Source organism: Nymphaea colorata, chromosome 1 (assembly GCF_008831285.2).
Source record: "Nymphaea colorata isolate Beijing-Zhang1983 chromosome 1, ASM883128v2, whole genome shotgun sequence".
NCBI lineage: Eukaryota > Viridiplantae > Streptophyta > Magnoliopsida > Nymphaeales > Nymphaeaceae > Nymphaea > Nymphaea colorata.
Window position 1 is genome coordinate 40452382 of NC_045138.2, and position 13100 is coordinate 40465481.

Here is a 13100-nt window from a genome sequence, read left to right on the forward strand (position 1 = left end):
AAACATGAGGATGTTTTGAACTAAATAAGAGAGCATCGATGTCGAGATTTAAGAATTTAAACACACACATTAAAACAGAGAAAATGTGGATAGGCACTTCCTTGGGTGCACGACAAAATGAGCATCATCACATGTCCAAGGTGGATAAAGGTAAAACTCAGTTTGGATGCAGGGGGCGTTTGTCTATATAAACCATACCCATGCATTTGGTAGAGCAGCACAGATCTACCACAGAGAGAAAGAGAGAGATAGAGAGAGATGGCAGTGGCTTTTGTCAAAGTACTGAGCATCCTGGTGGTTGCCTTGTTGGTGGTACCTGGCGGGCTGAACTCCGGCCAGGTGAAGGCGGAGGACTGCCGGAAGGAGAAAGAAGAGGTGATAGCTCTCTGCGGCAAGTACTCCCTGAAACGCAACCCAGTTCCAGGGCCGCCGTCTGCGAGTTGTTGCAACAAGATCAAGGCTTCTGACATTGCTTGTGTCTGCCGAGCTCTCACTCCTGCGGAGGCGAAAAATTACAATATGACCTTGAGTGGCAGAGTTCTCCGCGAGTGTGGCTATGCCGTTCACGCCGGCTTCAAATGCGGCGGTAATTCTCAACTCCTATACTTTATGTTCACACTCGCATTACTTCAACCCTCAGTGTATTCATTTTTTCTGGATTCAGGTGACATCGTGCCTGAAGCTTGAAGATGGCAAAGGAGCTGCGTTTGTGAATGATGTGGGTGCCAGCTCCTGTTGAATGAATCGTGCATCTGTAGAACTTGTGTGCCTTCTGTTCCATGATCTATCAGATGTTGTACTTCTATCTATTGTCTAATGAATAAAGCAATGAGCATGGCTGTTTGTGTCCATGATGGGTGATCACGGTTTTGGTTTGGTCTCGCACAAGGAGCCAATTAAGATCTATGGTTATGTCATCGACTTATTGCTATATACTGCACAGGGAGTTTATTTTTTGCGAGCGAGAATCAGACCAATAAGTGAAGCGATCAACCATTACTGCTTTCTCGGAATCAACCTTGAAAATTTTAACTTCCTTTTTTCCAACAAAATAAAGGTTACTTTTTTCTAATCTTGGAAAATTAACTTCTAATTGCCTGTTTTCAGCATTTTCAAAAACAAAACTGCTACATACATGTTGACATGAAGGTACCTCCCCCTCCCCCCACCCATAAAGCAAACAAGTGAATTTACCAGATATTCATTTGTATGATGAACTGGGAATTGGCTTCTTGCCATAGTTGCAAGCTAGCAAAGAGATAATTAACGGATGTGTGTCCACCAAATTGCCACGAGATTATGATTTAGCAACAGTTCATGATGTTTTTAATAATGGTTTATAGCGATTTCATTAATGGATGTTAAATTTTTAGGCATCCAGTATCCAGCAATAAAACAGACACATATCATTGTTAACTTTGCATAAAACTTTAAATTCTAGTTCATTTATAGCCTGTTGAAGAGCCATTCTCAACCCCTAACAACATCGTCAAAAAATTCAATATCACGTTAATGTTACCCTTGATATGTCAAACAACTGAATTAATTTTTATATTATGTAAAGCATTTTGATTATCCTGGTTTCTTTTCGGGCCAAAAAAGACTTTTTTTTTAATACTTTGCAGATGGAGTACTAAAGAGACATTTTAGTTCAATCTCTTATGTCTTATTTTTCTTTATTTTTTTAATCAAACTTTTGAACTTCAAAGTTTGCTGTCAAAATCTGCTTTGAGAAAGTCCAGAGGAAAAACTTTCCAACCATATTAAAAGACCTTCTCTGTCTAATGACATCAGATTTAGAAAGATAAAGCATAGTAAGTGACACTAATATGTTCAGCTGCATTTGCTTGATATCATATCACCTAGTGCAAACAATTTCTACAATTTCTCAAATCCTCAAAGCAAGTGTAATTTCTGAAATCAACTTCAGCGGTGTCACAAACCCTTGAGATACACTGAAGTGTTAGTTTCTCAACACTTAACATGGGAAAACTGCGCAACAAGGAGATGTGAGATGCTCATAGCATAATCAGCAAAAAACAAGGTTGCTTTCATGAAACAACCTGATGTAATATTTTCTGAATTTGCGTACTGGAGAATATGCAATATGGAGTGGTGTCATGCTTGTGGCATGATCAGCCAAAAACAAGGTTCCTTTCATGGTGGCTTGAAATAACCTGATGTAACGTCTTCATAATTTGCGTACTAACGTCATGTGTTCTCCAATATGCAAATTATCGATGTTCTCTACTGTGGTTGCACGTTCTCCAGTATGCAAATTATGAAGACGTTACATCAGGTTGTTTCAGAGACCATCAAATGAAAGTGACCTTATTTTTGGCAGATTGTGCCATAAATATCCCATGACTCCATTGTATAATTTTCGCCCTGTTAAGTGTTGAGATACTAACATCATACCTGGTTGCCAAAATGATGAAAGGAAGTATGGGTTTTTGAAGAATTTGTTGCGCTGAAATCACCAGACGAGGTATTCGATCCAGCAACTGAGTTTGAGCCATTGGAACCAGAAGCTGAGTTTGATGCAGCCGTGGAACTGGCTCTGATACCATGCAAGCCCTAATGCCTTGCAGTAGAATTTGAGCCAAAGAAATACAGAGAGACAGGACAGAAAGAAAAGCAGGGGAGAGACGGAGAGCGTGGAGAGTGAAAAACGCTCAATCGATTTCATTTCTCTGAAAATGCTTATTCATGCTCTATACAAAAGAATCTGTTCAAAAGCGGTAACAAATTCTGAAAATATCTTCAGCTTCAAGTTAACTTGAGATAAATAACTTTTGTAAAAATATCTGGTATACAGTTTGACGTTAATTTGAAGCTGCAATTTAACGGATTCTGCAAGATGAGTCGAAGCCGAACTGAATACATACACATGTGGAAGAGGAAAATTTTCTCCCAAGTGTAGCTGTGAAAGGAATTTTCGAATCTACAAAAGAAAAAAAACAAAAAAAAAAACAAAATTTGGCAAGGTAAAAATCCCAAAAGAACAACACATACTTTCGCCATACCTCTCAAGTGGGAGGTAAGGATTGTGACATACCCAATTGAAGATAACTTCATTAAATCAGTGTTTAGACGATCGCTGGGATAAGGCATCTGCAAACTATCTAAACTTTTGGTGTAAGGAGTGCATTTTTTCTCTTCGAATCTTCTTCCTTGTATTATCATATTTGGTCTCTGCATACATTCCTCATGAAACATTGAGAACAACGTACATAACAACTTGATCGTCACAAGCACAGGAACAACATTAGTTTAATATAGCCGAGTTTTCTGAAAGGCCATTGCACAATACAAGATACCATCAGTAAGCAAACAGCAAAGGAAAGAAAGAACATCTTGGCCCTCAATTTTGGGGATGGCCAGCTTCTTCCTATATTCGAAGCTTCCGTGAGAAGTTTTACACAACAACAACGAAGAGAATGGGGCTAGATCGGATCGCCTTGTCAGTATGCACTCTAACAAAAATGATGTCGAAATTAAAGAGGCAGCTTGCATTTACAATTGTGTTTCGAGTTCGACATTAATTTTGGTTTTATTAATTTATTTGTTTCTCTTTTATCTCTCTGTTCTTTAAGTTTGAAGGCCAAATTAAACATTATTTCATTCAATTCGGCCAGCAATCACGATAAGCAGTAGTTGTTTCACGCCACGGTTTAGTTACATTTAGCACAAATAAATGTTTTACATTAATTATTTACATTAGCTTTTTTGAGCTACCAACAACTATATTCATTAATCAAGTTTGGTTACATTTAAATTAATTATTTTTATTGATACCAAAGGCAATTAGGCTACAATTTTTTAGTTAATTTCCGGAAAATTATATTGCAAGAAAATTGAGTTAGCATGTTCACAAAGTAAGCCATACTTGCATGTTATCTTCTAAAGAAAAAAATAACAATTATTATTAGCTTAATAGCTATTTTGAAAAAAAAAACATATGGATATTTTGAACTAACCAAGAGAAATTGGGCATGTGTCAATGTCAGGATTTAAAAATTAAAACATGACACATTAAAAGGGAGAAAATGTAAATAGGCACTTCCTTGGGTGCTCGACAAAATGAGTATCAAAAGCAGAACAGCTCTACTGTAGAGAGAAAGATAAGATTTCGGCGAGTACGATCCCAATTTACGACACATACTCAAATCCAATCTTTATTGTATTTTCAAATTCAAATTATTGGGATTTGGTTATCGGACCTGTATTTTATTTCTGAGTCCAATTAGGACATTTGAAGCCATTTCCTTTTCATTTAACAAGAGAAAATTTTTAATGTTTAGAGTTAGCAGCCTTCATTGTGTATAATGAAAACATTATATGTGACATATAACGTTAGTATCCCAACACTTAACAGGGAATATTCATTCAACATGGAGACCTGGCGATGCTTATGGCAATATCAATGACAGTATCTCAACACTTAACAAGGGAAAACTATGCAAGATGAAGTCGAGCCATGCTTTTGGCATTGTCAGCCAAAAACATCAACCGGTTGCTTTCATTGATGACAGCTTGACAGATCCTGATGTAACCTCCTTAGAACTTGCACACTGGAGAAGGTGCAATCATATGATCATTCCTTAGATCATAAATTCTGTTTCTTAAGAACTAGCTGACAGTGTCATCTGGCCAGAATATTCTTCTAATATTTGAAGCTTTCGGCAGAGTTTTTCTGCAACAACAAGCAACAGAATAGGCTTGATTGGATCGCCATGACGAAGAATTACCCGAAATCGATGGCTCGAGTCATTACTAAGAAGATGAGACTGAAATGATCTCCAATGGCAGTCGATACAGTTGGCTTTTTTTCAGTAGTGGCAGTTGCATACTGTTTCCTCTATAAAGGCAACCGAATGCTTTAAAAAATCACATCTTTTGAAAGGTAATGTGGCGTTTTGGAACGATGTTGGTTAATTTTTCGTGCGTGTATGGGTAAGAAAGACCAAAATATTTTTAGTAAAATAATAAAAAAACGTTTTAAAATGATAAAAGAATATTAGAATGAAAGACTTTAAAAGACTTTAAAAATATTAAAAAAATATTTTTCGTGCATATTTATTGTATGCAGACCTCTAAAAGGTTGAACTCACAAAGTTCACCAATCAGCCTTGGGCTCTTGTGCTATGCAAGCTCCAAGTTAAGCACTTACACCGTCTTTGACTCACCACCAACACTGTTTTCGACTCTCAAGCAAGCAAAAAAAAGTAAAGTTGAAGACTCTGACTCTTATTTGAAAGGTAAAATGAAATACTCTCCTGCTTATAGCACTAGGCAGCTTGCAAGCACAATTGTGTGACGGTTTCATTATTTTGTTTGTTCCTCTGGATCTATTTGTTCTACCTGCTAAACATAGCTCGTTGCACGGCATCACAAAATAGACGTGATTCTATGGACACAAATGATGAAGTCACATTTTCATTGAAGTCCACAACTTTGGGATAATTTCAGAAACAGGATCCATGTTCTGTGAGCTTGAAGAAGCACTTTTCACATTATGCTGTTGCGTTTTCCTGTTTTTACCACAGGGGTAATTTGGTAATTTTAAAGTATAAAATGACAAAAACGCCTTTTAACACAAATAAATGTTTTACAGTACTTATTTACACTAGGTTCTTTGTACAATCAACATTTCTATTCATTGTACAAGTTTAGTTACTTAATTATATTTATTGATACCAAAAGTAATTAGGTTATGATTTTTCAGTTGATTCCAGAAAATTATATTGCAAATGAATTAAATATGTTCGCAAAGGCTGCTATACTTGCATTTTATCTTGACAAAAATAAACATGAGGACATTTGGAACTAAGCAAGAGAAATTAGATATAAGTCGATGTCAAGATTTAAAAGTTCAAAACATACGTATTAAAGGAAAGAAAATGTAGATAGGCACTTCCTTGGGTGCTCGACAAATGAGTATCATCAGACGTTCACGGTGGATGAAACTCAGTTTGGATGCAGGGCACCTCTGTCTATATAAGCCACACCCATGCATTGGGTAGAGCAGCACAGATCTACTACAGAGAGAAAGAGAGATGGCAGTGGCTTTTGTCACAGTACTGAGCATCCTGGTGGTTGCCTTGTTGGCGGTACCAGGCCGGCTGAACTCCGGCCAGGTGATGGCGTGGGACTGCGAAAAGGAGAAAGATGAGTTGAAAGCTGTCTGCGGCAAGTACGTCCTGAATCACAACCCACTTCCTGGGCCGCCGTGTCCAAGTTGCTGCAACAAAGTTATGGCTTCTGATATTGCTTGTGCCTGCCGAGCTCTCACTCCTGCGGACTTGAAGATATACAATATAACATTGGCTCTCTGCGTCGACCGCAAGTGTGGCTATCCCTTTCCCGCCGGCTTCAAGTGCGCTGGTAATTCTCAACTCCTATGCTTTACGTTTATACTCGCATTACTTCAACTCATGTGTCTTACCAAGTTCAAAATCAAATCCACCAGTGTTTCGTGACTAATTACAAGTGTTTATTTTTCTTACGTTGTGGATTCAGGATACATCCTGCCCGAAACTTGTTGATGGCGAAGGAGCTTCGTTTATGAATGACGTGGGTGCCTGCTCTTGTGTCGAATGAAGCATGTGTAGTAGTCGTGTTCCTTTTGTTCCGTGATCTATCAGATATTCTACTTCTGTCTATTATCTAATGATATTGTACTGTCTATTATCTAATGAATAAAGCAATGAGCATGGCTGTTTGTGTGCATGATGGGTGGTAATTAATGGTTTTGGACAAGGATCCTATTTCGGTCCATGGTTATGCCGGCAACTCATTGCTGACTATATACTGCACAGGGAGTTGGCACTAACAAGAATCAAACCATGGAATCAACCTTGATTTTTTTTTTTTCGACAAACTGAAGGTTACTTTTTCTAATAAGGGAAAATTAATTTCTAATTTGCGAGAAAAAGCCTGCATATATGTCAAATTTCTATTACTTGAACAGAGTTACAGAGACGCTCCTAAATGGACCCCCAATTGATGGGTCACAAACCGGTTCGGCTGAATCCATTTTATCCAATTTTGATTTTAATTTGCAATACTCTTCTCGACATGATCATACCTACAACATCCCCACCCCCCCTTGTGAGGAACAAAGTTAATTTCCCAGCTATGAATTTACTTGTCACCATAGTTGCCAGATAAATAGCTAATTAACCAAATCGTCACCAACATGATCAGGTGCTCTAATTTTAATTTATTATAGACGTGACCTATCATTTAATTATCTTTTTTATTAAAGGAAAACAAAACTAAAGGCGTTATTTGCTGAAGTTTCATAGGATCAAATATGTTGGGATACTTTGATCGACGCATAACAACAAGGATGATTAGGTCGATTGGCTTGAGCATAAGATTCAATTTCCTTCTTATAACATCTAATATTCAAACCCATGTGCCTTAAGAAGAGTGAATGATAACACTCCAAAAGTTTAATCTCGTATATATTGAAGATTATGAGAGATGGCTTCAAGGACTTATGAAGGAGGTTGTTAAAATAGTTGGTTGTCCTTATTCCAAACATTGTTTAGGCTAGAACAGAAACTGTTAAGGAACATGATGGGATTTATCGAATCAAGGGACTAAGCAAGGTGTGGAGTGGGCTGTTACATAAATTCTATTTGTAGATACTAGAATCAAGCGAGAACGAAGAGACCTGAATGATAGTGTCTCAATACTTAACATGGCAAAACTACTCAACATGGGTGGTGGCACGCCTACGGCATTATCAGCCAGAAACATACTGGAGAATGTGCAACCATAGGTCCTTTTGTGGATCATAAATTCTATTTGTAAAATCTTAAAGCAAGCAAGAACTAAGAGACTTCAATGATAGTATCTCAATATTTAACAACAAGGAACTATGCAAAATAGAGTTGTGTCATGCTTATGCCATTATCAGCAAAAAAAAAAAAACGAGGTTGCTTTCATTGATGGTAGCTTGAAAGAACCTGATGTAAGAATTTGCATACTCGAGAAGGTGCAACCATATGGTCCTCTTTTTGTCATAAATTTTCTTTCTCAAGACTAGTTGATAGTGCCATCTGGCCAGATTCTTCTTACATTTGAAGCTTTCGTGAGTGTTTTTCCACAACAACAATGAACAGAATTAATAAATTTTGGGGCCTGATCTCAGAATAATCTGCTATCAAAACAGAGAGCGCGGATAATCCATCCATGCATGAAGTTGCGTGGACGACTGCCGCACGGAGTAGATATATATATATCCGCGCTCTATAGTGTTGTCCCCGCTAAACAAACGCTTCCTAAAACAACACTACGCTGTTGCAGCAACTGAGTTTGAGCAATTGGAACCAGAAGCTGACTTTGGTTTTATTAATTTCTTTGTCTCTCTGTTGTTTAAGTTTGAAGGCCAAATTACACATTATGTGAATCAATTCGGCCAGCAATCATGATAAACAGTGGTCGTCGCACGCCGCGGTTTAGTTACATTTAGTACAAATAAATGTTTTACATTAATTATTTCCATGAGCTTTTTTGAACTACCAACAATTCTATTCATTGTTCAAGTTTACTTGCCTTTAAGTTAATTATTTTTATTGATATGAAAGGCAATTAGGTTACAATTTTTTATTTAGTTTCCAAAAAAATTATATTGCAAGAAAATTGAATTAACATGTCCACAAAGTTAGCCATACTTGCATGTTATCTTCTAGAGGGAAAAATGACAATTATTATTGGCTTAATAGTTAATTTGACAAGAAGAAACTTGGGGACATTTTGAACTAACCAAGGGAAATTGGGAACGTGTCAATGTCAGGATTTAAAAATTAAAACATGACACATTAACAGGGAGAAAATGTAAATAGGCACTTGCTTGGTTGCTCGACAAAATGAGTATCAATAGCAGAACAGCTCTACTGTAGAGAGAGAGATAAGATTTCGACGAGTAAGATCCCAATTTATGACACATAGTCAAATCCAATCTTTATTGTATTTTCAAATTCAAATTACTGGGATTTGGTTATCGGACCTGTATTCTATTTCTGAGTCCAATTAGGATATTTGAAGCCATTTCCTTTTCTTTACGGGATCGGACAAGAGAAAATTTTTAATGTTTAGAGTTAGCAGCCTTCATTGCGTGTAAGGAAAACATTATATGTGACATATAACGTTAGTATCCCAATACTTAACAGGGAATATTCATGCAACATGGACACCTATGATGCTTATGGCAATATCAATGACAGTGTCTCAACACTTACCAACGGAAAACTATGCAAGATGAAGTCATGCTTTTGGCATTGTCAGCCAAAAACATCAACCGGTTGCTTTCATTGACGACAGCTTGACAGAACCTGATGTAACCTCTTTAAGAACTTGCACACTGGGGAAGGTGCAATTATATGGTCATAAATTCTGTTTCTTAAGACCTATTTGACAGTGTCATCTGGCCAGAATATTCTTCTTATATTTGAAGCTTTGGGAGAGTCTTTCCACAAACAACAAGCAACAAGCAACAGAATTAGATCGCCATGACGAAGAATTACCCGAAATCGATTGCTGGAGTCATTACTAAGAAGATGAGACTGGAATGATCTCCAATGGCAGTCGACACAGCTGGCTTTTTTCAGTAGTGGCAGTTGCAAACTCAACAACTTCCCTTTGTTTCCTCTATAAAGACAATCAAATGCTTTAAAAATTCACCTTTCAAATAATGTGCGTTTTGTTCGTGCGTAAATGGGTAGGAATGACCAAAATATTTTTATTGAAATAACAAATAAACCTTTTAAAAGGGTAAAAAAAGGATTGCAAAAAAAATGAAAGTGTATAACATTTCTTCTTCTATAAAAAAAAAAAAAGTTCAAAAGTGGTGCATATTTGTTGTTGTGTGCACGCCTCTAATGGGTGGCACTCACAAAGTTCACCCACCTGTGCTTTTTAAATGGACGGGTCTACTACTCACTCTTTTCTAACTGGTGCTTTGCAGAAACACGAGTGTCGATCGATTCACCAAGCACCTGCCTTGTGCTCATCATGTCAAAGATAGTAATGCAGAAACACAGAGTGTCGATCGATTCACCAAGCACCAGCCTTATGCTCATCTCAAAGATAGTAATGCATTAGCTAAGATGCTGTGCAAGCTCCAACTTAAGCACCGACACCGTCTTTGATTCGCTGACACTGCCTTCGACTCTCGAGCAAGCAAACAACACAAGGTTGAAGACTCTGGTAGCTCTTATTTGAATGGTAAGAGTGAAACACTCTCTTGCTCACCTAAATATCAGCACCCACACAAAAAATGAAGGCCGAATTAAAGAGGCAGCTCGCAAGCATAATTTTTGAAAGATGAAGAGCGAAACACTCTCTTGCTCACCAAAATATCAGCACCCACACAACAAATGAAGGCCGAATTAAAGAGGCAGCTTGCAAGCATGATTTTGTTTCTACATTTTCATTATTTTCTTTGTTCCTCTGCATCTATTTGTTCTTCAAAGTCCCAAGACTAAAGCAGACATTATTTGGATCAGTTGGGCCGCCCTCCGATCATGCTGAACATTGCTCGTTGCACGGCACGACAAAATAGACATGATTGTACCGACACAAATGATGAAGTCACTTTTTCGTTGAAGAGCACAAGTTTGGGATAATTTCAGAAACAGGATCCATGTTCGTGTGAGGATTACATTTCATAGTATGCCGTTGCATTTTCATGTTTTACCAGAGGATTAATTTGGTAATTTTAAAGTTTAAAATGACAAAAGCACCTTTTTAACACAAATAATTGTTTTGCACTAATTATTTAGATTAGGTTCTTTGAGCTACCAACCAACAATTCTATTCATTCTACAAGTTTAGTTACTTTACTTAATTATATTTTTGGTACCAAAAGTAATAGGTTATGATTTATCAGCTAATTCCAGAAAATTATATTGCAACAAAATTAAATGTGTTCACAAGGGCAGCCATACTTGCATGTTATCTTTTAGAAGGAAAAGTAACAATTTTTAACCGCTTATAGTTAATTTGACAAAAATAAACATGAGGATATTTTGAACAAACCAAGAGAAATTAGATATAAGTCGATGTCAAGGTTTAAAAATTTAGAACACGCACATTAAAAAAGAGAAAATGTAGGTAGGCACTTCCTTGGGTGCCCGACAAAATGAGCATCATCACATGTCCATGGTGGATCAAGGTAAAACGCAGTTTGGATGCAGGGGGACTTTGTCTATATAAACCATACCCATGCATTTGGTAGAGCAGCACAGATCTACCACAGAGAGAAAGAGAGAGATAGAGAGAGATGGCAGTGGCTTTTGTCAAAGTACTGAGCATCCTGGTGGTTGCCTTGTTGGTGGTACCTGGCGGGCTGAACTCCGGCCAGGTGAAGGCGGAGGACTGCCGGAAGGAGAAAGAAGAGGTGATATCTCTCTGCGGCAAGTACGCCCTGAAACGCAACCAACTTCCAGGGCCGCCGCCTGCAGCTTGCTGCAGCAAGATCAAGGCTTCTGACATTGCTTGTGTCTGCCGAGCTCTCACTCCTGCGGAGGCGAAAAATTACAATATGACCTTGACTGGCAGAGTTCTCCGGGAGTGTGGCTATGCCGTTCACGCCGGCTTCAAATGCGGCGGTAATTCTCAACCCCTATACTTTATGTTTACACTCGCCTTACTTCAACCCTGAGTGTATTCATTTTTTCTGGATTCAGGTGACATCGTGCCTGAAGCTTGAAGATGGCAAAGGAGCAGCGTTTGTGAATGATGTGGGTGCCAGCTCGTGTTGAATGAATCATGCATCTATAGAACTTGTGTGCCTTTTGTTCCGTGATCTATCAGATGTTGTGCTTCTATTTATTATCTAATAAATAAAGCAATGAGCATGGCTGTTTGTATCCATGATGGGTCTAATGCTTTTGATTTGGTTTATGGACAAGAGCCAGCAAATAAAATGAAGCGATCGGCCGTAATGCCAAACTCTACGGCTGCTTTGTCGGAAAGAACCTTGAAATTTTATACTTTTTTACCAAAAGCGTTAAAAAAAATTGAATATCTAATTAATACATTTAGTTGTAAATTTTGTTCTTCTTTCACCTGTACAAAGTCCTCATTATCCACATCTACCTTTTGTAGTGCAATGGTTCATTTAACTTCGAATTAAGATGGTTTAGATCTTCATCTCCTTCAAAGTTAAATTCCTTACCATTTACATTTCAATTTTTACTGCTTCCTTTTCTATAAAAAGATAAGAATTAAGAATATAATTATGCTGTAATCAACAAATATATACAAAAAAATTACAATACAATAACTGTTGATTTACTTGTATTCATTACTGTTTTGTGAAAGTAACCGAAGGTTAAAATGCACATAGACTAAATCTTCCACACGCTTGCTTGTAAGTTTGTTTCTCTTAATGTTGTGAATATGTTAATAGATGCTCTAACTCCTTTCATGTGAAGTAAATGTGCTTTAACTCTTGTATATGTTTTACTGAACTCCTTCCTACAAAAAGAGCATTCAAACATTACATCCCCACCACCTGGAAGAGCTTTTCCTTTCTTTTCCACATAACCCCATAATGATTGGTCCTCTTGTAACTGGCACAACTTGAACTTGTAGGTGTAGAAACAGTTCCCTTACTTTACTTGAAGTAAACATACTATAAGTCTATAAAAAAGATAATCAAACAAGCAAGTAACATAAATATACTCGATAAAAATAAATGAGCATATAACCTAAATCAAGTCAATTTTTGTTAGTTATGGAGCGACAGCATCTGTCCCTAAATTAAATGTTGAGTAATGGATCAACAGATAAGAGGCAACTAACTTGAAGCATAAGTTTTGGAAGATTATGATAAGACTGCATTCTGTGTTCAAATGATTGAATCTAAGATGAAGGGGATGCCCTCAGTTGGCTAATAAGGGTAAGTAGTGCGACAGGAAAATTTCACTCAGAGTTTATTAGTTCAATCAAACAAGGGAAAGCAAATTTGTGTTGTTGATTGAGCACAAATAAGTGCGACTGACTGCATTCCATATTCATGTTCTTCAATCAAATAAGTGGAACGTGAAGATTACAAGAGCATTGTCCAGTTTCATCGCCAT

At 37.4% G+C, this 13100-nt stretch overlaps 2 protein-coding genes across 4 annotated transcripts; both read left to right on the forward strand.

The window, feature by feature from the left end:
• The first annotated feature begins 194 nt into the window (after positions 1 to 194).
• On the forward strand, positions 195 to 11887 carry LOC116245654 (uncharacterized). 3 transcript variants are annotated; one of them, XM_050077438.1, is made up of 2 exons: positions 195 to 586; positions 11703 to 11887. In XM_050077438.1, exons 1-2 carry the CDS (start codon positions 259 to 261, stop codon positions 11723 to 11725), a joined length of 351 nt encoding a protein of 116 aa, XP_049933395.1. In that variant the 5' UTR covers positions 195 to 258; the 3' UTR covers positions 11726 to 11887. The 3 variants fall into 3 exon arrangements, with proteins under 3 accessions (XP_049933395.1, XP_031473005.1, XP_031505735.1); XM_031617145.2 differs by lacking the exon at positions 11703 to 11887 and adding an exon at positions 665 to 849 and having other exon boundaries at positions 198 to 586; XM_031649875.2 differs by lacking the exon at positions 195 to 586 and adding an exon at positions 11235 to 11624.
• On the forward strand, positions 6013 to 6732 carry LOC116245816 (uncharacterized). The gene is made up of 2 exons (XM_031617384.2): positions 6013 to 6387; positions 6523 to 6732. The coding sequence occupies exons 1-2, from the start codon at positions 6060 to 6062 to the stop codon at positions 6546 to 6548; spliced, it is 354 nt and encodes a 117-aa protein (XP_031473244.1). The 5' UTR covers positions 6013 to 6059; the 3' UTR covers positions 6549 to 6732.
• Positions 11888 to 13100: the final 1213 nt, after the last annotated feature.